The 27230-nt window shown below is 45.1% G+C and overlaps 1 protein-coding gene across 1 annotated transcript in view; it reads right to left on the bottom strand.

Annotated features, from left to right (window-relative positions):
* Positions 1-3294: 3294 nt before the first annotated feature.
* Positions 3295-27230, bottom strand: part of pltp (phospholipid transfer protein) — a 188980-nt gene continuing 165044 nt past the window's right edge. The window contains exons 13-16 of the mRNA XM_056274220.1: positions 26796-26838; positions 6469-6532; positions 6266-6342; positions 3295-4760 (exon numbers count right to left, since the gene is read on the bottom strand). Coding sequence (XP_056130195.1) covers positions 4647-4760; positions 6266-6342; positions 6469-6532; positions 26796-26838 — 298 coding nt within the window. The 3' untranslated portion in view covers positions 3295-4646. The remainder of the gene's footprint in view (positions 4761-6265; positions 6343-6468; positions 6533-26795; positions 26839-27230) is intronic.

Genomic DNA, 27230 nt, shown 5'->3' with positions numbered 1-27230 from the left:
AGAGTTAGCCGGCAGCTAATTTGCATCTGCAGTCTCTGGGCAGGCAAACAAACAACAATTAATACAGAAGTAAAAACATAACAATACATAATGTAGTGTATTTGAATAAGAAGTGCATTACTCAGTGTGACTGCTAGGCGGCACTGTAACTTTGCAATCTGGCCTACATGACAACAACATAATAAATATGGGTTTCATCTATTCAGCAACAATAAATATAATTAGTAAACTGACCCGAAACATCAATGAATAACAATCTGACCTAAACTATGACAACAGTTATAAAAATCAGTCTGGCCTGTTCAATGGCAGGAAATATAAATGACACACAGTCTACGGTCAGGTTGCACCTGGGCTGGTTCCAGCCAGAACCCTAGGCTGCTCCTGACTAAGATAAATATAGTAACTACTCTGAATGAAAACTACAACAAAAACCCTGAGTGACATCTAAAGTAAGTGCAACATATTAAAGCAAGGACATTTATTTGTGATTACACGTTTGTGCTGATTTTAACCAAAGCTTAAGATGCTTTTTAAACGCCGCAAAGCTGGCTGACTCTCTGACATTAGGGGGAAGGGAAGTCCACTTTCCCACCACTTTTACTGAAAAGGCTGATTGACCAAAAGTAGTCTTCCTAAACTGTGGTACCCAATCGCCCCTTGAAGATGTTCTGGTCCTGACCCTTACAGTTCTTTACAGTTCTGTCACTGTCGGGAGAGGCCAGGCATGCTCTCAGAGGGGGGGGGGTGAGTCCATGAATAATATTGAACATCAGGCATACATCTGAATAAAACAAAAAATGATCAAATTAAGAAAATTTTATTTTTTCAGGATATGGCAGTGGTGATATTCCCTTGGTTTTTTATCCAATATTTTTAAACTCTGTTTCTATAGAGACAATACTGGCTTGAGGGTGGTCACGCCTGCTTGGGACCAAGTGGTTATACAGTACGACAAATGAGGGGAAATCATGGCATGTAGAAAAAGATTTGCGGTAGATGAAGACATTTGATAATTGATGCTCTTAAATTTATTCAAATTGAACTTAACGTTCCTGGTTACCTTACTGACATGTTTTTTAAAAGCTGAGTTACATTGTGGGAGAGCAGGAATGAGGAGACGGAGAGATCGAGTCGAGTCAATCCCATTTACTCGCCACACAAAACGACGCCGATACAGCACAATCTCTCCTGGCAACCAGCCAACCAACCGCTAGGCTGCTGCCAACACGGCTCCACCCCGGAAACCCTAAGCAGTGCCTACATCATCACTCTGAACATCTGCCTTAAAGGAGCAGCAGCCCCTGGTGAATCTACCCTCAATTGTGTATCACCACACATGCCCCCCCAGAATTCACCATCACGAAAAAATGCAAAACAGTAATGCAACACAACAGTACTCAGCGAAACACAAACAGCCAACAGGCGAACAGTCCTCAGTGAAACAGTCAACGTCTCGGGGGGCGGACCAGGCGGCCAAAACGGCCGCGCTGAATGGGTATGGGGGCGGGGGCAAGGGACAGAACTGGAGCCCGGGCAGGGGCCCAGGCTGGGCCGGGGGCCCGAAAAGGGGGGCATCTACACTGCGAGGGCAGGGCCAGTTCGACTGGCCCACCCAGGTCCAAATGGGCAGGCTTGAGACAGTCCACCGAAAGCCTGCTCCGGCTTGCCCCCCCATGTCCACCACAAAGTTCTTAGGCCCCACTTCCAGGACGCGGAAGGGCCCGTCGTAGGGGGGCTGCAGGGGGGTACGGTGGCTGTCGTGGCCGACGAAGACGTACCTGGCCGACAACAAATTCTTAGGGACGTAGGACTGAGGGAGGCAGTGGTGAGATGTAGGGATCGGAGCGAAAGCGTTGGCACTGTCCCGGGCCACAGCCCCATGAGAAGCTGCTGACCAGGGGGCCACAGCGTCCGGGAGAAACTCACCTGGGACACGCAGCGGCTGGCCATAAACCAGCTCGGCAGACGAGAACTGGAGGTCTTCCTTGGGGGGCAGAGCGAAGGCCGAGCATGACCCACTGGAGGCGATCGACCCAGTTGCTGTCCGTGAGGCTGGCACGAAGAGCGGCCTTCATAGACCGATGAAACCGCTCACAAAGTCCGTTGCCCTGCGGGTTGTATGCTGTGGTGCAGTGGAGCTTCACCCCCAGCCCCTCCGCAACTGCAGTCCAGAGCTCCGACTTGAACTACAGGCCCCTGTCAGTAGACGTGGTTGATGACGGGAACAGCTTCCGGCCACCTGGTGGTCCTGTCCACCACGGTGAGAAGTTGAGTGAACCCTTGGGAGGAGGGCAGGGGGCCCACCAGGTCCACATTCACATGGTCAAAACGCCTCTCGGGTACCAGGAATGGCACCAAGGGGGCTTTGGTATGACGGTGTATTTTGGAACGCTGGCACGCCACGCAGGAGTCAGCCCAGACCTTGACGTCCTTCCTGAGGCCGGGCCAGATGAACTTGGCCCCCACCAGCTTAGTGGACGCCTTGACACCTGGGTGGGAAAGGCCATGGATAACGTCAAAAACATGCCGCCACCAGCCGGTGGGCACCATGGGGCGGGACTGGACCGTGGAAACGTCACAGAGGAGCGTGGCGTTGGAGCTGTCAAACACCACATCCTCCAACCGCAGCCCCGTAGCAGCCATCCGATAGGCCTGGATGTCCGCGTCAGTAGCTTGGTCTGCAGCCATGGCAGCGTAATCGAGTCCCAAGTGAACGGACCCAGCCACTGCCCCAGGAGAGGCAGTCAGCGACCAAGTTGTCCTTGCCAGCCATGTGCCGGATGTCCGTGGTAAACTCTGAGATGGCAGAGAGCTGACGCTGTTGGCGCCCGGACCCCAGGTTGGGAACCACTGCGCTAGACCAGAGTACCGAAGAGCCAAGTATGAGCAGAGTAGTTCTAGTTCTAAACCTGTCCTATTCCTATGTAATACTTATGCTGGAGTCTGAGTCAAATATGCAGTGTTTACCTTTGCCTGCAGTCATTACATTTACATTTATTCATTCAGCAGATGCTTTTATCCAAAGCAACTTTCAGCAAGATTACAAGGACAGCCCCCTGGAGTAATTTAGGGTTAAGTTCTTTGCTAAAGGGCACACTAGTGGTGGGGTTCCCAGGTGGGATTTGAACTCATGACCTTTTGGTCACCAGACAGTAGTCCTACTCACTGTCCACTATGCCACCCCTACCCCTTATCATGTGAATAAGAGAGAAAGTTGTATCTTAGAAAAAAAATGACTTTCCAAGTTTTTGTAGAGAATCACAACAACAAAAAACAATATTTTGAACCAGAAACTTTACTGAGACATACTGACATATTACGAGTCTGACAGTTTTCTTTGATGTTCCAGTGAGCCATGGGAAAGAGGAAGGACAACCACTGGAAGGATTCTGGAGCCTACGTATAATACAATTACAACTGAGTATCTTTAAAAACCTTATTAGTTAGTTTTCTTAGTCTGTTGTCATCTCAATCAGTTCAGTTCAGTTATGCCTGACACCCCAACTGGGGTGTAGGCCGTCCACAAGGGACCTCCAGAGTTCTCGGTCATGACTTTTATTTTGATGCCAGGTCCTACATGCTAGTCTCTTGATGTCTGCCTGGAGATCCCATTGCCAGTTGTTGTTTGGCCAGCCTCTCTTCCTCTTCCCTCGAGGGTTCCATGTCAAAGCTTGTCTGGTCTCAGTCAGTTGTCAGTAAAATATCTGTAAATACTTCATCAGGTTTCATCGCTGTCAGTTGTTTGTCAACACCATCAGTTGTTTGTCAACACCATCAGATGAAGGTTTTTGTCCTTTTTCAAAGAAATGTGTTACTCTTTGTTCAATGTATTGTATTTCTATATTAAAACACCAGCTGAGCTACATGCAGTGGTGTCATCTTTGCCTAATAACATTGATTATATATGCTTCATATTAAAAATGAATATACTACGAAGTTGAGAAATTTTGAAATCGGATTTTTCAAAATAGTGTGAAATCAGAACAAAACTGTATGTAATGCATTTCATGACTGGACTCTGTTACAGAACACCATTATTACACCATAAACTTGAGGACTTGTTGAACTGACCAAGTTAATGCTTTCTGGTGTGTCTGATGGAGCTGACTCAGACCAAGTTATGAAGTGAATAAATGTCAATTTTCCTAAAAAGTACTTTAATACAAAAACCTGTTCCCTTACATTGTTTGTTAGCTTAGACCTTTGTCTAGGAATATATCCATTTCAAATTAATGTATTTTAAAAAAAAACAGAAGACCTAAAACATGTTTTGTCCCTTATCTCAGGAGTCAGTGATTTATTATGTTCATTAAAGCAGTAGTTTATATGGTCCGGCTCCACATACCAAGGCTGATGCCAGTAGTGGGCCTAAACTTGCCCCACTACATTATCTTTACAATACACGAGGATACCAAGGAAGATGTGCCGACAGGATTATTGGGTTTACATCAGTCTCCATGTTTACTGGGGCTATAGCACGGATAAGTCATAGTTTAGAAAGTGAGTCAATATTTGCCTAAAACACGTGGGGTCAAAATGACAAGCTTGGAATCAACATTTCCAGTCCCCACTTGCTCTACAGTCTAATATGTAGGCTGTTGTCTGCAGAGGTACTTCTGCTGCCCGAAGCACTCGAGTCCTCTTCAGACATGGGCAACAGCACTCTGGTTCCTGCCAGTCTCTCCATGGAGCTTCCTTTCTATGATGTCCCTCAGACCACTGCTGAAGTGAAGATTGGCGCCAATCACGATGTAGCCCTGTGAGGGACGAGACATGAGCACTAAAACCAAGACCAGCTGTTAGCAGAGCAGCGCTGGTGGATTTCAACAGCCTGTTAGGTAGCTCACAAACTTCATTTTAGTCACAAACAGGATAGTAAAATTAGACAACTCAGAACGGAGATCAGCATATGACTACTCAATTGTCTGATATGTTAAACTGTTGAACTCCTTCCTATCTTTCTCCTGGTAGAGTTTCATCCTCATCCCTCCAGCAGCTTCAGAGGCTTTTAGGGTCTCAGGCAAAACGGATTTGTTTCTCCAAATCCAACTGTCCACGTCGTTGTTGTGTGCAAGTGATTAGGGTGAGATTTCTGTCAGACAATCTGCATTGGTTGCTACATAAAAGATGTAGTCGTCAATGTGCACACTAAAAGGAAACCAAAACACTAAGCTACAGCCCATGAAGACTGGGGACGTATCCTCCCACTCTTCATGCTATAGAAATGTCTAGTTGTCCTACCAGACAGCACAAGTATGCTGCAGTCACAGCCAGCACGATACCAAGACAGGTGTGGTGCCATAAACGACAGTTTGAAACCTGATTTCAGAGGCCAGACAGACATATCTATGAATTTGATTAGAATAATAATTTAAACCACCTATGAACGAGAGTCTTGATGCATGCTCAGTGGTCCATGTCAGCAAATCACAGTTTGCAACGCTGTGATGTCAACATTCCCCAATCCTCTGTGAACAGTACACATGGCCATGGTAACTCTAGTTACCATGGGCACACCATATTTCTTATAAGGGTGGGGACACCTGCAGTCACCTTATTGTTTATAAGGGTGGGGAAACCTGCAGTCACTGTATTTTTTATAAGGGTGGGGACACCTGCAGTCACTGTATTGTTTATAAGGGTGGGGACACCTGCAGTCACTGTATTGTTTATAAGGGTGGGGAAACCTGCAGTCACTGTATTGTTTATATGGGTGGGGACACCTGCAGTCACTGTATTGTTTATAAGGGTGGGGACACCTGCAGTCACTGTATTGTTTATAAGGGTGGGGACACCTGCAGTCACTGTATTGTTTATAAGGGTGGGGAAACCTGCAGTCACTGTATTGTTTATAAGGGTGGGGACACCTGCAGTCACTGTATTGTTTATAAGGGTGGGGAAACCTGCAGTCACTGTATTGTTTATAAGGGTGGGGACACCTGCAGTCAGGTGAAACTGAAGAGGTCACTTAGATGATGATGAAACGTGTCTGTCAATAAAGGTTGTGAAAGTGAAGTAAAATGAAGAATACTGTAGTGTAATATAGCAGTATAATGTAGTATAATGTGGTGAAGTTTAATATTGTGTAGTGTAGTATAGAATAGTAAAATGAAGAATACTGTTGTGTAATATAGCAGTATAATGTAGTATAATGTGGTGAAGTTTAATATTGTGTAGTGTAGTGTAGTATAGTATAGTGTAATCTAGAGCAGTGTGGTGTTGTATAGTGCAGTAGGGGAGTAGGTAAGGGTGTCAGACTTACGTTGTGATATTCAACAACCTCCTCTATGAAATCCATCCCATCAGCCAGAGGAATCTGAACCCCTCTCTTAGTCCAGTCTACACACACACACACACACACACACACAGCATGAAGTGAGTGATAGCTACATTGTACCAGATGTTTCGTGCTGTATCGGAGTTTAAATGATGATGTAATAAGTGAACAAGAGTAGCTCCACCTACTGTTGATGAGAGGAACTACAGAGATCTGCAGCATGGTTTTCAGGGGGCCCTGTAATGGAATCAGCTGCCCAGCAACACAAACATATATTAATCCGTTGAAATACTCGTTCAGAAAATAAGTGCAGGTACTCACTGAAATATAACAAATTTATAATAAAAAGTACTACTTATGAAAGCGTTTATACCAAACTTAAAATTACTTGATTGATCATGTTCATTCACTTAACAGATCATAAAAAGAAGTTATATCATTTACTTGTAATGCTCATTAGTGTCAAGGCTCGTCTGACAACGGTTTAGGAAAGTCCCTCTGGTGTTCATTTGACATTTCTCTTTGAATAAACATGTCTTTCTGTCCATTCTGATGACGGGAATGATTCACCGACAATTCAAAGGCATACCAAACTTACTGATGAAATCACAGACAGACGGACGGACGGACGGACGGACGGACGGACAGACAGACAGACAGACAGACAGACAGACAGACAGACAGACAGACAGACAGACAGACAGACAGACAGACAGACAGACAGACAGACAGACAGACAGACAGACAGTAATGCCGGGATGAGACTACATGAATTCAGCCCGTGTCAACCCCAGTGGGTCGTGGCCAGCGCCGGGCCGATTCCGGACGTTGGGAAGGAAGAACGCACGGGCATCTTCACCCCATGCACTGTTACTTGATGTTGACCAATAGGATGACAGAATGCCCTCTGGTCCACATATGTAAATGTAACGACCACGGACCACTAGACTCACGAGCCCTTGGCTAACGGGTCAGACCCTTTAGTTGACGACACACAACAGCATGTCACGTTGTGCGTCTTGGGAGAGAGATGCTCCTCCTCTGTTGCTCTCCTGGAGCCTTCTTCCTGTTGTTTCTCCCTGTCAAAGGTTTTAGGGAGTTGTTCCTGTCTGATGAGAGGGCGTACGGACAAGATGTTGTGTTGCTGTAAAGCCCCTGAGGCACATTTGTAATTTGTGATATTGGGCTACACAAATAAAATTGACTTGACTTGACTAGCTAGCGCAGTGGCCTGTGGTCCGGGCTATCCGGGTCACAGCACCAAAGATGTAACCCACTGGTGCTGGAGCCTCTCTGCACACCCTGGGACTCTATGTTCTGTTTCTTTGTGTGTAATGGGGTATCTTGCAGAGAGAAGAAAGCACCGGACACGGGGGTTCTGAATTGTGGTTGAGACCTGGTGGCACTTTATTGGCTCACGACAGCTGCTGGTCCATAACCTTATGAGGCAGTCAAACAAACTCCAGGTTTAGAAAACATGTTCCATGCAAAAGTACATGGTGCAAAATACTAATCTAACAATGAACACAACAAATCACAAGACAAGACTGTGTTACATATGAGCCAGTGTAAAAATACATTTTATGATGTAAGACAGATAACAGAACTGAAAAGCTGTCTGTGAATGTTCTCCTTCATCCAGCTCGTCATGGTTATCCAAAGGAGGTGAATCAAGTGCAACTGGACTTGGTATTTATCCGTGAAGACGTTTCGCCTCTCATCCAAGAGGCTTCCTCAGTTCGTGCCTTCCTGACCAGACCAAGCTAGTCTGGCTAGACCAAGCTAGTCTGGCTAGACCAAGCTAGTCTGACTAGACCAAGCTAGTCTGACTGGCTGCTGATGAGACTCAGAATTTATCCTCTAGGAGTCGTTGTCAGATCTATGGATGTGCATGGTTCTTTGTGTCCCGATGTTAAGCAGCGACAGCCGTTGGAGCCGTTCGTGAGCGACTGTTGTTCTTGGAGGCTAGGCTTCTTGAGTCTCCTGGGTAGAGATGAAAGGACGGCATTGTAAGTGGGAGATAGGTGGTGTCGCAGACCTCCTCCTCTGTTGAGGGATGGGGTTTTTTTTTCAACAGTCGGTCGCTAACGGCTCCAATGACTCATGACCACTGAATGGAGCACTAACGAAGTCGAAACTAACACCCCCAATGACCGTCGCTGCTTAACATCGGAACACAAAGAGCCATGCACATCCATACCTCTGATAACGACGGGCGTGGCTAAACATCGGGACACAAAGAGCCATGGACATCAATAGCTCTGACAACGACTCCTAGAGGATAAATTCTGAGTCTCATCAGCAGCCAGTCAGACTAGCTTGGTCTAGTCAGACTAGCTTGGTCTAGTCAGAAAGGCACGAACTGAGGAAGCCTCTTGGATGAGAGGTGAAACGTCTTCATGGATATATACCAAGTCCAGTTGCACTTGATTCACCTCCTTTGGAGAACTGAAAAGCTAACTCATCACCCTGCACTATTTCCACTGATGGGCGCTACACTGGTACACTGCAAGAGAGCAAACATCACGGCCAATATTCACATAGACATCACAAGCACCCACTTCTCAAGATCACACCAACATGTATCCAAGATGGTGTTAAACACTAGTTAAAAACTCCACTGCCTGCACAGTTATGACGTCATATGTCATACGTGTCACCTCTCCTAAACACCTCCATGCCTCCACAGTTATGACGTCACATGTCATACCTGCCACCTCTCCTAAACACCTCCATGCCTCCACAGTTATGACGTCATATGTCATACGTGTCACCTCTCCTAAACACCTCCATGCCTCCACAGGTATGACGTCACATGTCATACCTGCCATCTCTCCTAAACACCTCCATGCCTCCACAGGTATGACGTCACATGTCATACCTGTCATCTCTCCTAAACACCTCCATGCCTCCACAGGTATGACGTCACATGTCATACCTGTCATCTCTCCTAAACACCTCCATGCCTCCACAGGTATGACGTCACATGTCATACCTGCCATCTCTCCTAAACACCTCCATGCCTGCACAGTTATGACGTCATATGTCATACGTGTCACCTCTCCTAAACACCTCCATGCCTCCACAGTTATGACGTCACATGTCATACCTGCCATCTCTCCTAAACACCTCCATGCCTCCACAGTTATGACGTCACATGTCATACGTGTCACCTCTCCTAAACACCTCCATGCCTCCACAGTTATGACGTCACATGTCATACCTGCCACCTCTCCTAAACACCTCCACGCCTCCACAGTTATGACGTCACATGTCATACCTGCCACCTCTCCTAAACACCTCCATGCCTCCACAGGTATGACGTCACATGTCATACCTGCCATCTCTCCTAAACACCCCCATGCCTCCACAGGTATGACGTCACATGTCATACCTGCCATCTCTCCTAAACACCTCCATGCCTCCACAGTTATGACGTCACATGTCATACCTGCCATCTCTCCTAAACACCTCCATGCCTCCACAGTTATGACGTCACATGTCATACCTGCCACCTCTCCTAAACACCTCCATGCCTCCACAGGTATGACGTCACATGTCATACCTGCCACCTCTCCTAAACACCTCCATGCCTCCACAAGTATGACGTCACATGTCATACCTGCCATCTCTCCTAAACACCTCCATGCCTCCACAGTTATGACGTCATATGTCATACCTGCCATCTCTCCTAAACACCTCCATGCCTCCACAGTTATGACGTCACATGTCATACGTGTCACCTCTTCTAAACACCTCCATGCCTCCACAGGTATGACGTCATATGTCATACCTGCCATCTCTCCTAAACACCTCCATGCCTCCACAGGTATGACGTCACATGTCATACCTGCCATCTCTCCTAAACACCTCCATGCCTCCACAGGTATGACGTCACATGTCATACCTGCCATCTCTCCTAAACACCTCCATGCCTCCACAGGTATGACGTCACATGTCATACCTGCCATCTCTCCTAAACACCTCCATGCCTCCACAGGTATGACGTCACATGTCATACCTGCCATCTCTCCTAAACACATCCATGCCTCCACAGTTATGACGTCACATGTCATACGTGTCACCTCTCCTAAACACCTCCATGCCTCCACAGTTATGACGTCATATGTCATACGTGTCACCTCTCCTAAACACCTCCATGCCTCCACAGGTATGACGTCACATGTCATACCTGCCATCTCTCCTAAACACCTCCATGCCTCCACAGGTATGACGTCACATGTCATACCTGTCATCTCTCCTAAACACCTCCATGCCTCCACAGGTATGACGTCACATGTCATACCTGTCATCTCTCCTAAACACCTCCATGCCTCCACAGGTATGACGTCACATGTCATACCTGCCATCTCTCCTAAACACCTCCATGCCTCCACAGTTATGACGTCACATGTCATACGTGTCACCTCTCCTAAACACCTCCATGCCTCCACAGTTATGACGTCATATGTCATACCTGTCACCTCTCCTAAACACCTCCATGCCTCCACAGGTATGACGTCACATGTCATACCTGCCATCTCTCCTAAACACCTCCATGCCTCCACAGGTATGACGTCACATGTCATACCTGTCATCTCTCCTAAACACCTCCATGCCTCCACAGGTATGACGTCACATGTCATACCTGTCATCTCTCCTAAACACCTCCATGCCTCCACAGGTATGACGTCACATGTCATACCTGCCATCTCTCCTAAACACCTCCATGCCTGCACAGTTATGACGTCATATGTCATACGTGTCACCTCTCCTAAACACCTCCATGCCTCCACAGTTATGACGTCACATGTCATACCTGTCATCTCTCCTAAACACCTCCATGCCTCCACAGGTATCACGTCACATGTCATACCTGTCATCTCTCCTAAACACCTCCATGCCTCCACAGGTATGACGTCACATGTCATACCTGTCATCTCTCCTAAACACCTCCATGCCTCCACAGTTATGACGTCACATGTCATACCTGTCATCTCTCCTAAACACCTCCATGCCTCCACAGGTATCACGTCACATGTCATACCTGTCATCTCTCCTAAACACCTCCATGCCTCCACAGGTATGACGTCACATGTCATACCTGCCATCTCTCCTAAACACCTCCATGCCTCCACAGTTATGACGTCACATGTCATACCTGTCATCTCTCCTAAACACCTCCATGCCTCCACAGGTATCACGTCACATGTCATACCTGTCATCTCTCCTAAACACCTCCATGCCTCCACAGGTATGACGTCACATGTCATACCTGTCATCTCTCCTAAACACCTCCATGCCTCCACAGGTATCACGTCACATGTCATACCTGTCATCTCTCCTAAACACCTCCATGCCTCCACAGTTATGACGTCACATGTCATACCTGCCATCTCTCCTAAACACCTCCATGCCTCCACAGGTATGACGTCACATGTCATACCTGTCATGTCTCCTAAACACCTCCATGCCTGCACAGTTATGACGTCACATGTCATACCTGCCATCTCTCCTAAACACCTCCATGCCTCCACAGGTATGACGTCACATGTCATACCTGTCATGTCTCCTAAACACCTCCATGCCTGCAAAGTTATGACGTCACATGTCATACCTGCCATCTCTCCTAAACACCTCCATGCCTCCACAGGTATGACGTCACATGTCATACCTGTCATCTCTCCTAAACACCTCCATGCCTCCACAGTTATGACGTCACATGTCATACCTGCCATCTCTCCTAAACACCTCCATGCCTCCACAGGTATCACGTCACATGTCATACCTGCCATCTCTCCTAAACACCTCCATGCCTCCACAGGTATCACGTCACATGTCATACCTGCCATCTCTCCTAAACACCTCCATGCCTCCACAGTTATGACGTCACATGTCATACCTGCCATGTCTCCTAAACACCTCCATGCCTCCACAGGTATCACGTCACATGCCATACCTGTCATCTCTCCTAAACACCTCCATGCCTCCACAGTTATGACGTCACATGCCATACCTGCCATCTCTCCTAAACACCTCCATGCCTCCACAGGTATGACATCACATGTCATATGTCTCCACAGGCATGTTGGAACCAAGAATCAGGTAGGAACACGTTGTCATTTCATTTCATGTACGAAAGTGCATGAAATGAAATGGAATATTGTTTTCCCCAGCCCACAGCAGTGCAACACAAATACAAAAACACATATCCAAAGACAAATGTTTTTTTGGATATGTGACATGCTCGACAGAGAAACTTACGCCATATTTTGCAATATATCAAAATTATAAAGGTCTGAAAGGTTCGATACATTTACATGTATCTTCCCGAGGGAACCGAGTATGTGAAAAGAATCGGTCCACCATGATTGACAATTTCTTGACCCTCTTCCCTGATGACCTATGAACTCACGCAAGATCGTGAAAGGTAGCATAAGATGATTGGTCGGGGTTATACTTGTAGTGTTGCCAGTTTCCTGGCCAAGATATGGCAAAAATTTATGGCACTATGATTGCTTAATCTGACATGGTGACAATCGTGGAAGACAAAAAATATCATGTAGTCTGATCCGAGCATGAGACAGACAGAAAGACTAATGGATGGAAAGACAAACAGACAGACTGACAGAGTAATTGATTGACAGACAGACAGAAAGAGTAATAGAGTGACAGACAAACAGACAGACAGACAGACAGACTGACGGGGCTGACTAGGCTTCTGGCTTCCGGCTTTGTGAGCTTCAGCCTTGTGAGATCAATAGCTGCTATTTATTCTCTTACTTTCTCTTACTCTCGCTTCTCTATATTCTGATCTAACCTCTTCATTTCTCCTACTGATTTCACTATTTTCTCTGTTTAGTTCACTTATCACCAGAACCCAGCCACTGAGGATGCACAAGCCAGTGCATTCTTAGTGCCGGTCCCAAGCCCGGATAAATGGGGAAGGTTGCGTCAGGAAGGGCATCCGGTGAAAAATCTTTGCCAAATTAAATATATGGATCATAAATCAGATTTCCATGCCGGTTCGGTCGTGGCCCAGGTTAAAAATGACCGCCACTGGCACTGTTGGCCAGCAGGGTGCAGGTGGAAACTATGCTACTGTTGGGTGAAGGAGAAGGAGAGGGGGAAGGCATGTCCAGAGGCAGCGAGAGAGGAGGAAGGGTAGGAGTGTGGAGGTGAGAGTCAGAACTTTGAATGTTGGTACTATGACTGGTAAAGGGAGAGAGCTGGCTGATATGATGAAGAGAAGAAAGGTAGGCATACTGTGTGTGCAAGAGACCAGGTGGAAGGGGAGTAAGGCCAGGAGTATCATAGGTGGGTTCAAACTCTTCTACCATGGTGCAGATGGGAGGAGAAATGGGGTAGGGTAATTCTAAAGGAAGAGTATGTCAAGAGTGTGTAGGTGGTGAAGAGAGTGTCAAACAGAGTGATGGGTATGAAGCCGGAAATCGAAGGTGTATTGAGGAATGTAATCAGCACATATGCCCCGCAAGTTGGGTGTGATATGGAAGAGAAAGAAGAATTCTGGAGTGAGTTGGACGACGTGGTGGAGAGGGACAGTGGTGATTGGAGTGGACTTCAATGGACATGTTGGTGAAGGGAACAGAGGTGATGACGAGATGATGAGGAGATGATGGTAGGTATGGTGTCAAGGAGAGAAATGTGGAAGGACAGATGGCGGGAAAGTGAGAGGATGCCTGAGGAGTGGAGAAGAAGCATACTGGTACCGATTTTCAAGAACAAGGGTGATGTGCAGAACTGTAACAACTACAGAGGTATAAAGTTGATCAGCCACAGCATGAAGATACGGGAAAGAGTAATAGAAGCTAGGTTAAGAGGAGGAGAGGTGATGATCAGTGAGCAGCAGTGAGCAGCAGTATGGTTTCATGCCAGGAAAGAGCACCACAGATGTGATGTTTGCTTTGAGAATGTTGATGGAGAAGTATAGAGAAGGACAGAAGGAGTTGTATTGTGTCTTTGTGGGTTTAGAGAAAGCATACGACAGAGTGCCGAGAGAGGAGGTGTGGTGTTGTATGAGGAAGTCGGGAGTTGCAGAGAAGTATGTAGGAGTGGTGCAGGATATGTAAAGTGTGACAGTGGTGAGGTGTGCGGTTGGAATGACAGATGGGTTCAGGGTGGAGGTGGGATTACATCAAGGATCGGCTATGAGCCCTTTCTTGTTTGCAATGGTGATGGACAGGTTGACGGACAAGATCAGGCAGGATTCTCCGTGGACTATGATGTTTGTGGATGACATTGTGATCTGTAGTGAGAGTAGGGTGCAGGTGGAGGAGAGCCTGGAGAGGTGGAGGTATGCACTGGAGAGAAGAGGAATGAAAGTCAGTAGGAGCAAGACGGAATACATATGAGTGAATGAGAGGGAGGACAGTGGAAGGAGTGGAGGTGATGAAGGCATATGAGTTTAAATACTTGGGGTCAACTGTCCAAAGTAATGGGGAGTGCAGAAGAGAGGTGAAGAAGAGAGTGCAGGCAGGGTGGAGTGGGTGGAGAAGAGTGCCAGGAGTTATGTGTGACAGAAGGGTACCAGCAAGAGTTAAAGGGAAGGTTTACAAGATGGTAGTGAGACCAGCTATGTTGTATGGTTTGGAGACAGTGGCACTGGTGAAAAGACAGGAGGAGGAGCTGGAGGTTGCAGAGATGAAGATGATAAGATTTTTATTGGGAGTGATGAAGAAGGACAGGATTATGAATGATTATGTCATGGTTTGGACATCTGTGGAGGAGAGATGCTGGGTATATTGGGAGAAGGATGCTGAATATGGAGCTGCCAGGGAAGAGGAGAAGAGGAAGGCCAAAGACAAGGTTTATGGATGTGGTGAGGGAGGACAGAGGAAGATAAAGAAGATAGGAAGAAATGGAAACGGATGATCCGCTGTGGTGACCCTTACGGGAGCAGCCAAAAATAGTAGTAGCAGTTCATTTAACACTAGATTCACCAGTTTTCTTTCTCAAACGACTGTTTTGTTAGAGGACAGATTGCTAGCTTCGAGTTTAGCCTCGCTTCGCAATTAGCTAAACTGCATATATAGTCAAAGCAGCCTCATTAAAACGACGGTGTGAGGTGACTGTTGTGCAGGGACAGATAGGTTGTCCCTTACTAGACAGAAGTGTCCGTGAGTTAGAGCAGCTTCTTTTGGCTAGATTATGTGGGATGTGACAGGCACTCCAGTTAGTCCCAGGCTTGACAGCAAGTCAAGTCAAGTCAATTTTATTTGTGTAGCCCATTATCACAAATTACAAATTTGCCTAAGGGGGCTTTAGAGCAACACAACATCCTGTCGTTAGACCATCGAATCGGATAAAGAACATCCTCCTAAAAAAACACCATTTATGCGGGAGAAAAAAATAGGAATAAACCTCAGGGAGAGCAACAGAGGAGGAGGATCTCTCTCCCAAGACGCACAACGTGTAGTGGATGTTGTGTTCAGTTTACAAAATACTACATTGAAAGAGGATGACACAGTTATAATGGACTTATAAAATATATGAAGAATGTGATGAGGAGGATGCCAAGCAGAGTCCAGAGGCCACCGGAACAGCCCAGGACCCGAGCCATGCGACCAGCATCACCATGTAGACCAAAAAGAAAAAAACACACACACACACATTAGTTACATGTATGAGTGAGAGAAGGATATAACATTGAAATAGCATAACAAAATTATATGGATTCATAAGAGCCCTGGGAGGAGGACACACTGCGCATGTACACAAGGGAGACTCGCATGACACCATTCACACACACAGAAGGAGAGAAAGGAGAAGACATCATTCAGAGAGAGAGAAAAGACATGTAAGAGAAGACAACAGGTTGAAATAGTCAATAATCTATACTCTATACTCTATACTCTATAATCTATACTCTATACTCTATAATCTATAATCTATACTCTATAATCTATACTCTATAATCTATACTCTATAATCTCTACTCTATAATCTATACTCTATAATCTATACTCTATAATCTATATTCTATACTCTATAATCTATATTCTATACTCTATAATCTATAATCTATACTCCATACTCTATAATATATACTCTATAATCTATACTCTATAATCTATAATCTATAATCTATACTCTATACTCGATAATCTCGTCGGCAGAACAGTGGTTGGTAAATTCATTGAGACAGAAACCAATCCACCATCCAGTACAGGTTGTGAAGCACTCAATTTAAAGGCAACTAGTTGTAAACTAAGGCAAAAAGATGAGGTTTAAATTTGGATTTAAAGACTCAACAGACTCTGATTGTCTGATGGCAGCAGGCAGGTTATTCCACCACAATGGAGCCTGATAGGAAAAGGCCCTGCTGCCACCAGCTGACTTCTTTTTAACTTTGGGGACACACAGGAGCCCTGTATTTTGAGAGATGAAGAGCTCGAGATGGCATGTAAGGTTTAAGGAGATCAGACAGGTAGGATGGAGCAAGCCCATTTAGGATTTTATAAGTCAGCAGAAGCACCTTGTATTCTGATCTAACATGGACAGGAAGCCAATGAAGGGAGGCAAGAATTGGTGTAATATGGTCAAATGTCCTAGTTTTAGTTAGGATTCTAGCTGCAGCAGCATTCTGAACCATCTGAAGACTTTTAGTACTAGAATGTGGCAGACCTGAGAACACAACATTACAGTCATCAAGTCTGGATGAAACAAACTCATGTATTAGAGTCTCTGCGTCAGCCATGGACAGGAAGGACCGAATTTTAGCTATGCTACGTAAGTGAAAAAAGGCAGTCTTGATGATTTCTTTAATGTGCTTATCAAAGGAAAGGCTGGGATCAAACATAACACCACGATTTTTGGCTGCCACACTTTGTGAAACCACAGAGTTGTCGATTGTTATCGTTACTTGATCAAATTGGTGTCTGTGTCTAGCAGGGCCAATGACCAGCATCTCGGTTTTATCTGAATTTAAAAGCAGAAAGTTAAGTGACATCCAGTTTTGCACAGTAGCCACGCAGGCCTCTAAATTGGTCATCTCAGCCCTTATAGGCACATACAGCTGAGTACCGTCAGCATAGCAATGGACATTTATTCCATGACTGCGTAAAATTTGGCCAAGAGGTGTAATACAAAGAGAAAAGCAGAGGGCCAAGACGGAGCTCTGAGGTACACCATATTTAATGTTAGAGAATTTTGATATAATATTACTATAGCAGACACATTGTGTTCTTCCACATAAGTAGGACTTAAATCAAGTAAGAGTTAGGCCAGAGACACCAAAATTACAATTTAATCTATCTAATACTATACAGTGATCAATGGTGTCAAAGGCTGCACTGAGGTCCAGTAGTAGAAGCACAGAAGTGGACTCAAGAGTCCATAGCTAGTAAAAGATCATTTACCCCTCTGGTCAGAGCAGTTAAAGTGGAGTGACAGGCTCTGAAAGCCAGTTGAAAAGGTTCATATAGATAGTTTTCTTCTATATGGGTCAAAAGTTGCTGATACAAAACTCTCCCTAGTACTTTAGAAAAGTACAGAAGATTGGAGGCACTGACCCTGGCCGAAGTGTAGTTTTTTAAGTAGAGGTTTGACCACAGCTGTCTTAAGACTGCAGAGATAAATGAAGAGTGTCTAGCATTGTAAGACTCAGGAAAGGCTTGAGGTCTTTAAAAAGTTTTGCTAGTTAATGGTCAAGTTTAAAAAAAAAAGTACATGGCCATTAACTAGCAAACTTTTTGGAGCACACCCTCCGGGGGACCAGAGGTTGTGCTCCAATTATCGGGGCATCACATTGCTCAGCCTTCCTGGTAAAGTCTACTCTAGGGTGCTTGAAAGAAGGCTCCGACCGATGTCGAACCTCGGATCCAGGAGGAACAATGTGGACTCCGTGCTGGCTGTGGAACAACGGACCAACTCTTTACCCTTGCAGAAGTGCTGAGGGGGCATGGGAGTTTGACCAGCCAGTCTACATGTGTTTTGTGGACTGGGAGAAGGCTTACTTATGACCGTGTACCCCGGAAAACTCTGTGGGGGGGGGTACTGCAGGAGAATGGGGTATCGGGGCAGTTGCCATCTGGTCCTTGTATAACCAAAGTGAGAGCTGTGTCGACATTGTCGGCACAAATCAAACATGTTTTCGGTGGGTGTTGGACTCTGCCAAGGTGGTCCCTTGTCTCCGATTCTGTTTGTGAGATTCATGGACAGGATCTCAAGGCACAGCCAAGGTGAGGAGTGTGTCCATTTTGAGAACCTCAGAATTGCATCTCTGCTCTTCGCAGATGATGTGGTTTTGTTGGCTTCATCAGAACGCGACCTCCAGCGCACTGGGGCGGTTTGCAGCAGCTGAGTGTGAAATGGCCGGGATGAGAGTCAGCACCTCCAAGTCTGAGGCCATGGTTCTCTAAATGGTGGATTGCTCCCTCTGGATTGAGGATGAGTTGTTGCCTCAAGTGAAGGAGTTCAAGAATCTCAGGGTCTTGTTCACGAGTGAGGATAGGGTGGAGTGGGAGATTGACCCAGAACTCGCTGGAGGGACTATATGTCCAATCTGGCCCGGGAACGCCTTGGGATCCTGCAGGAGGAGCTGGAGGGCATTGCAGGGGAGAGGAATGTCCTCAGGACCCTACTTAGCTTGCTGCCACCGCGACCTGACCCCGGAGAAGGGGATAATGATGAGATGAGATGAGATGAGATGAGATGAGATGAGATGAGATGAGATGAGATGAGACATTTAGGAGAGGAGAGCTTGGGAGCAATACAACATGGTAGGGGGACGGTCACAATGTTATAAACCAAGCTTTCAGTCTAATAATCCACACTATGAGAAGTTTCCTAACTAAACATATTAATTAAACTTAATGACACCACATCCGCACTAGATTTAACCCATGTGCTGTCCACACATTCTGTATACCGCCCTTGTCTTAAGGGCCATTTATGACCCGCCTTCATTTAACCTCCATATTAAAGCGACTTAATTTAATTCTAAACCCCAAATCTATTTTGTACAAAGACACAACCTGTCATTCATCACAAACTTTGTGATGAATGACTATCTGGGTTTTCCCTCTTCACAGTGCAGAAACACTGCTTTTAATCGGTAGACTCCTCTTTTTTTAGGGTCGAACATGTCTTAGGATCAAAAATGACCCTAAGACAATCTTAGTACCCTAGTGGTGTAATATTTAAAGGGTTGCCTCCTAACGGCCACTCTACAGTGTCTCGAATGAAGCAATGTCCACACATTAAATAACGTTTGGTGTTCCGTGTTTACTGTGGTCTACCATGCAAACACAATCCCTTCCGTCTGGTGCATTTCCTGAATCTCCAGAATAGGTCAGTGACGTCATCGCCTAGCGTCGTGCCAAACTAGACCATTACTGGATCATACCATTATATCCTGACCTATGGATATTACAAGTGGTGTACAGCTTTCATGGAAATATGAAAAAAAAAGAATGATTCACTTATTTAATGTTGGGGTCACTCTGGGAAAAGTCATCAAATTTCAGGTTGATAAAAGATCATTTACCTGATCCAAAAACCTGTTTATAAACCTTCCAGGTCAAACATGACCCTAAGACAATCTTAGTACCCTCGTGGTGTACAGCTTTCATAGAAATATGAACAAAAACGATGTTTCACTTTTTCTAATGTTGGGGTCACTCAAGGAAAAGTCGTCAAATTTAAAGTTGAAAAAATATTGCAGCGAATTCGGGGGGCAGCCCGAAAACCCTCACTACAGCCGAGACGCGAACCCGTGTCTCCTGCTCCGCAGCGACAACGTTAACCAGTCGACTAGAGGGCCCGACCCGTTAGTCAGGGACCAACGTGTCTACTTATCCATGCACGTTACAACAGAGTCTTTGCTCTGCTGTTAAACAGAAGGCTTAAACCTAGCAGACTCTCTAATCACCTGCAGCCTGCTGAATGATAAGTCCCTAGTGTCAAAGTAAACGTAAACAGCTTGCTATATTGCTGGACAAAACAGAGGCGCCGTCCCCAGTAGGGTGAATGCCGTCCACTTTCAGCAGGTAAGGGCGGCCCCAGAAAGAAGGCCAGTTATCAACAAAGCTGAATCCCTGCTCATTACAGTAACGAGCCAGCCAGCGGTTCATTGAAGTGAGCCTACTGTACATCTCATCATTACCCCTCACAGGTAAGGGACCAGAGACAATCAATCAATGCTGACACATCTTTCTGGCAAACTCAAGCATTCTGACTAGGCTGGCTTTTGTGATCTCTGATTGCTTCATCCTAGCATTATTGGTGCCGACATGAATAACAGTGTTGCTGAAAGTAGCGGTGCTGTGTGCCTGGGTTCCCTGACTCTCCCTCCGTGATGCCAGCACCCTAAGATTAGCCTCTATGTCGGAGACTCTGGTCCCGGGTAAACAGTGAACCAAGGCTGGCGAAGCTAATCTACTCATATATTTTTGTAATGTGTGTGTGTGTGGTGTTAGTGTAGATAGCAGGACCGAAAACTAAAGCACTTATGATCCTAATTCTTTTTGGAGGTGGTAGGTATTGTCTCAGAGAGTAAGGGGAAAATCCCAGATAATTAAAACTATGCATAATTAATTATGCATAAATATGCAAAATATGCATTTTCTAAAAATGGCTAAAAACCACTTTTCTCGGCATTTCAGATGATTCTGAGCATTTGGGGGGAGGGAGTTGGAGTGGGGGGGTAAACCACTTTTCTCGGCATTTCAGATGATTCTGAACATCTTTGATTTTTTCACCTAAATAAAAAACATTTTCTGGGACTTAGAAATGTTTTGGCATTATGCAAAATAAGTGCATTTTTGCAAAAATGCACTTATGATCCTAATTTTTTTTGGAGGTGGTAGGTATTTTTCCAGAGAGGACCAGAAAAATGGCAGAAAATTAAAATAATTATGCATAATTATGCATAATTATGCAAAATATGCATTTTCTAAAAATGGCTAAAAACCACTTTTCTCGGCATTTCACATGATTCTGAGCATTTGGGGGAGGGAGTTGGAGTGGGGGGGGGTTTAGGGGCAGGGGGAAGGCGGTTAGCTGGCAGGATGAAGAGGAGGGAGATCTAGATGGGTGGATAACCAAACCGCTACATTGTAGCGGGGTTCTTCTAGTCTAATATACTGTAGCGAATTCGGGAGGCAACCACAGGATATGCCGCGGCCAGGACACTAACCCATATTGCCCGCACCGCGGGAGACATTGCTAACCGCTCGACTAAAGGGTCAGACCCGTCAGCCAGCAGCCAACGTGTCTACTTATCCATGCACGTTACAATATTAATGTTACAATGTAATTTAGCAGACACTTTTATCCAAAGTGATGTACATCTGAGAGTTAATACAACACAAGCAAGGATCTAGTCAGGAGGCCACAATGCAAGTTAAGTGCCAAAAAAAGCTAGATTCAAGTCCGATAGGACATCGGCGTCAAGAGACAGTGCACAAAGGCAATGCATAGCGTGCATAGAAGCGATATTTTAATAATATTAATAACATCAGGTGATATTGCGGGTAATGGAGTCTCCTATCATTAGTGTGCATTGCTTTACTCTGTCGACAGGAGTGGGAGAAGCACGCTGGCCAGTAGGACTACCAACAGGACTGGTGAGTGGCAAAATCCAGTTTGCAGTCAGGAGAGGTGACTGCAGACCAGGCCACACGACTGGTGGCTTGCTCTTTCGAGCCTTCCCACGCCGGTAAACAGAGAAAAACTCTGCTGCATCTGCCGACGAGGCTGAGCTAGTGCTAACAATAGCAGGCCTGCTGTCAGGCCCGGGGCTAAGGCTATCTGGAGTGCCCGTCACATCTAACGTAATCCTAGCCGAAAGCAGCTGCTCTAACTCACGGTCTCTCTAGTAGAGACAATCTATCTGTAACTACGGAGCAGTCACCACAAACCATCGTTTTAACGAGGCTGCTTTGACTGCAAATTTGATTGAGCTAACTGCTAAGCTAGGCTAAGCTCAAAGCTAGTAACAAGCTAGGAACGATAGCCTGTCTACTAAACACGAGTGCTTTAAGAAAGAAAACTAGAGAATCTAGCGATAAGTGAACTAAGCACAGAAAATAGCTAAATCTCTAAAACAAATGAAGAGGATAGGGCAGACTATAGAGAAGAGATAGCAAGAGAATGAAAATCAGTTATTGATTTAACAAAGCCGACTGTCATGAAGGCAGAAGCCAGAAACAGCTGACAGTGATGTCGACAACAATCTAGATTCTAGGGGCAGATTTTCAAATAGCAGGCCTGCTATTGTTAGCACTAGCTCAGCCTCATTGGCAGATGCGGCGGAGTTTGTCTCCATTTGCCGGTGTGGGAAGGCTCGCAAGAGCAAGCCATCGGTCATGTGGCCTCGTCTGCAGTCACCTCTCCTGGCAGCAAATCTCACCAGCCCTGTTGGTAGTCCTACAGGCCAGTGTGCCTCTCCCGCTCCTGTCTACAGGGTAGAGCAACACATGCTAGTAATAGGAGACTCCTCTACCCGCAATTACAGATGAGCATTGCCAGTCTTGGTTCACTGTTAACCGGGGCCAGATTGTCTGACATAGAGGATAATCTTAGGGTGCTAGCATCATGGAAGGGGAATCAGGGAACCCAGGCACACAGCACCACTACTTTCTTATTCATGTTGACACCAATAATGCTAGGATGAAGTAATCAAAGATCACAAAAGCTAGCCCAGTCATGACGCTCGAGTCGGCCAAAGACATGTTGGCATCGATTAATTGTCTCTGGTCCCTCACCCATTAGGGGTAATGGTGAGATGTACAGTAGGCTCACCTCAATGAAGCGCTGACTAGGTCATTGCTGTAATGAGCAGGGATTCGGCTTTGTTGATAACTGGACTTCTTTCTGGGGCCGCCCTTACCTGCTGAAAGCAGACGGCATTCACCCTTCTGGGGACAGCGCCTCTGTTTTGTCTAGCAATATAGATAGCTGTTTACATTTAGTTTGACAGTAGGGACTTATCATCCAGCAGGTTGCAGGTGATTAGAGAGTCTGCTAGGTTTAAATCTAGTGCGGATGTGGAATCAACTAGTTTAATTATTATGATTAGTCAGGGAATTTCTCATAGTGTAGATTATCAAACTGACGGCTTGGTCTATAACATTGTGACTGTCTCCCTTCCCTGCTGTATTGCTCACAAGCTCTCCTCTCCAAAATGTGTGAATCGCAATAATCTAATATTCATTCATACTACTGGTGGTGGTGAAATGTAAAACGGATCACCTAATAATCTACAGAGCCAAACATCTACTGTTATCAGAAATGTGACCACACATCATCCAAAGCATAGGTCCTCAAAATTCTCAACTATGGTACATGGTGTCTATCCATCCATTATCCAAACCACTTATCCTGCTCAGGGTCAGGATGCTGGAGCCTATCCCAGCAGTCATTGGGTGGCAGGCGGGGAGACACCCTGGACAGGCTGCCAGTCCATCACAGGGCCAACACATTCATACCTAGGAACAATATTTTTTTAGTATGGCCAACATACTAAACATGGTGACATGATGTTTAATTCCAATTAATATTTCATCTATTGGGCGCTCTAAAGTTCTGCCTACTACTGATCACTTCAACAAGATACTTAAATTTGGTTTCATAAATATCAGATCATTGTCTACCAAAGCCTTACAATGATCTGATTCTTGAAAATAATTTGATATGATTGGGTTATGTGAAACATGGCTGAAACCAAATGTTTTCCTTCTCTTAAATGACGTTTCCCCACCTGACTATGCTTGTAGCCCAATGTAGCTCAGGCAAATACACAAGGTTGAGGTGTCACCTTAATATTTAAGTATATTTTCAATTTAACTTCAAAACTTGAAACTAAATTTCAGTCTTTTGAGGCTCTTATTCTGTCCATCTCCCTCAGCCATGAATAGACTCAGCTCAGTCCAGACCATGATACTCTATCGACCTCCTGGCTCTTACTCACCATTTCTTGAAGAATTTGTCTCAGGCCTTGTTACTCACTCTGATGAGATTCTTATTCTTGGTGATTTCAATATTCATCTGAATAAGGCTGCTGGAAGAACGTATTGTGGCGAATTCTACTAGTGTTTCTGCCCCGAGGTTCATTCACATATTACCCACAATGCAACTGAGCGGTTGATGTTTTGGTTATGTTGTGGGATATGGAACATGTTAAAAACGGACATATCTGTTACAGATAGCGGTGATGTGGTGGAAGGTAATGGGGACGTTATGAGAAGCTAGATTAGATAACATGCTGCTTCCCACCATGAGGGTAAAGAGTAGGCAGGTAGATGGGGTCGCTTCGGTGGCCGGAAAAGGAGAGAGCGAAGACCCATACAAACTTGTGTCTGTTCTGACTTGTTTGACTTGCGGTCATTAAAAGCTTACTTGTTAACTCTGAAAGGGTGTCTAAGAAGTCCATTATTTAACCACGTCACAGTATTGTGTCTGCTATAGTAATATTATATCAAAATTATCTGACATTAAACATGGTGTGCCTTAGAGCTCGGTTCTTGGCCCTCTACTTTTCTCTCTTTACATTTCACCTCTTGGCCAAATTATACTAGTTATGGAATAAATTCCCATTGCTATGCTGATGAGGCTGTATGTGCCTATAAGGGCTGATGATCATACTCAAATCACTAACTTAGAGGCCTGCTTGGCTACTGTGCAAAACTGGATGTCACTTAACTTTCTGCTTTTAAATTCAGATAAAACCGAGATGCTGGTCATTGGCCTTGCTAGACACAGACACCAATTTGATCAAGTAACGATAACAATCGACAACTCTGTGGTTTCACAAAGTGTGGCAGCCAAAAATCTTGGTGTTACGTTTGATCCCAGCCTTTCCTCTGATAAGCACATTAAAGAAATCATCAAGACTGCCTTTTTTCACTTACGTAACATAGCTAAAATTCGGTCCTTCCTGTCCATGGCTGACGCAGAGACTCTAATACATGCATTTGTTTCATCCAGACTTGATTACTGTAATGTTCTGTTCTCAGGTCTGCCACATTCTAGTACTAAAAGTCTTCAGATGGTTCAGAATGCTGCTGCTAGAATCCTAACTGAAACTAGGAAATTTGACCATATTACACCAATTCTTGCCTCCCTTCATTGGCTTCCTATCCATGTTAGATCAGAATACAAGGTGCTTCTGCTGACTTATAAAATCCTAAATGGGCTTGCTCCATCCTACCTGTCTGATCTCCTTAAACCTTACATGCCATCTCGAGCTCTTCATCTCTCAAAATACAGGGCTCCTGTGTGTACCCAAAGTTAAAAAGAAGTCAGCTGGTGGCAGCAGGGCCTTTTCCTATCGGGCTCCATTCTTGTGGAATAACCTGCCTGCTGCCATCAGACCATCAGAGTCTGTTGAGTCTTTAAATCCAAACTTAAAACTCATCTTTTTGCCTTAACCTACAGTTAGTTTTCAGTAAATTGAGTGTTTCACAACCTGTACTGCATGGTGGGTCAGTTTCTGTCACAATTAATTTACCAACCACTGTTCTGCTGATGAGATTACAGAGTATAGATTATAGTGTACAGATTATAGAGTACAGATTACAGAGTATAGATTACAGAGTATAGATTATAGAGTATAGATTACAGAGTACAGATTATAGAGTATAGATTACAGAGTATAGATTACAGAGTATAGATTATAGCATACAGATTATAAGGTATAGATTATAGAGAATAGATTATGTAAACTGCTCTCTTCTCTCATGTCTTTTCTCTCTGTCTGAATGATGTCTTTTCCTTTCTCTTCTTGTGTGTGTGAATGGTGTTATTTGAGTCTCCCCTGTGTGCATGTGCAGTCAGTCCTCCTACCAGGTCTCGATGGTGATGGTGGTCGCCACCAGGGTGCTGCTTGGCATCCACCTCATCACACTCGTTATATATCTTATACATTTTTATCCTGTTTCAACATTATATCCTTCTGTCCATCTGACGTGTGACTAATGTTTTTTCTTGTCTCTTCTTCTGTGTATGTGAATGATGTGATGTACGTATCCCACGTTCATGTGTAGCCTGTCCTCCTGTCAGGTCTACATGGTGACATGACCTACATAGTGGCCGTGTGGGTCGGGTCCTGGGCTGTTCTGGTGGCGTCTGCACACTGCTTGGTATCCTGGTCATCATGTACTTCATATATTTTATAATTCCATCATAATTGTGTTATCCTCTTTCAGTGTTGTATTGTGTAAAGTGGGTAAACACAACATCATGTCACGTTGTGCGTCTTGGGAGAGAGATCCTCCTCTGGTGCTCTCCCTGAACTTTCTTCCTGTTGTTTCTCCCTGTTAATGGTTTTAGGGAGGTGTTCCTTATCCCGTGTGAGGGTGTAAGGACAGGATGTTGTGTTGCTGTAAAGTCCCTGAGGCACATGTGTAATTTGTGATGTTGGGCTACACAAATAAAACTGACCTGACTTGACTGACAGACTAATGGATAGACAGACAAACAGTAAGACAGACAGACAGACAGACAGACAGACAGAGTAATGGATGAACAGGCAGACAGACAGACGGGCCCTTACAGCCAGAGATTCCAGCGCTGACTGGTTAGAGAAGATTTTAAATCTGGGAAGAAAAGAAAACAGGCCTGTAAAAAACAAATGTACTGTTTAAGCAATAAATTGACTTGGTGAGTTTCTCATTAAATCTCCTTAAATGTAAAAAAAAAGTTTTAAAAGTGCATAAAAAGTGGAGGCCTGAGAACAGCTAAAATGTAAGGAGAATGAGGATGTGAAGCGTTTTCTTGGGTGCTGGTTGACTTGCAGGTGAACGCTGAACCTGCAACACAGCTCTTGCTGCTCAACATCAGCAGTGCAGATTCACTCAGAATCGGTCTGTTGGACTAAAATGCTAAATTGTTGATAACAAAGAAGTGAAACTTTCCGCACAAATGTCAGGTTAGTGATCAGTAGAGCCTGTATTAATTAACTAGTAGCCAACAGATGGATGGATGGATG

This window comes from Lampris incognitus, chromosome 2, assembly GCF_029633865.1.
Source record: "Lampris incognitus isolate fLamInc1 chromosome 2, fLamInc1.hap2, whole genome shotgun sequence".
NCBI classification, from domain to species: domain Eukaryota; kingdom Metazoa; phylum Chordata; class Actinopteri; order Lampriformes; family Lampridae; genus Lampris; species Lampris incognitus.
Note: the sequence above shows the minus strand (reverse complement) of the source record. Positions and strands in the feature narration are given on the sequence as shown.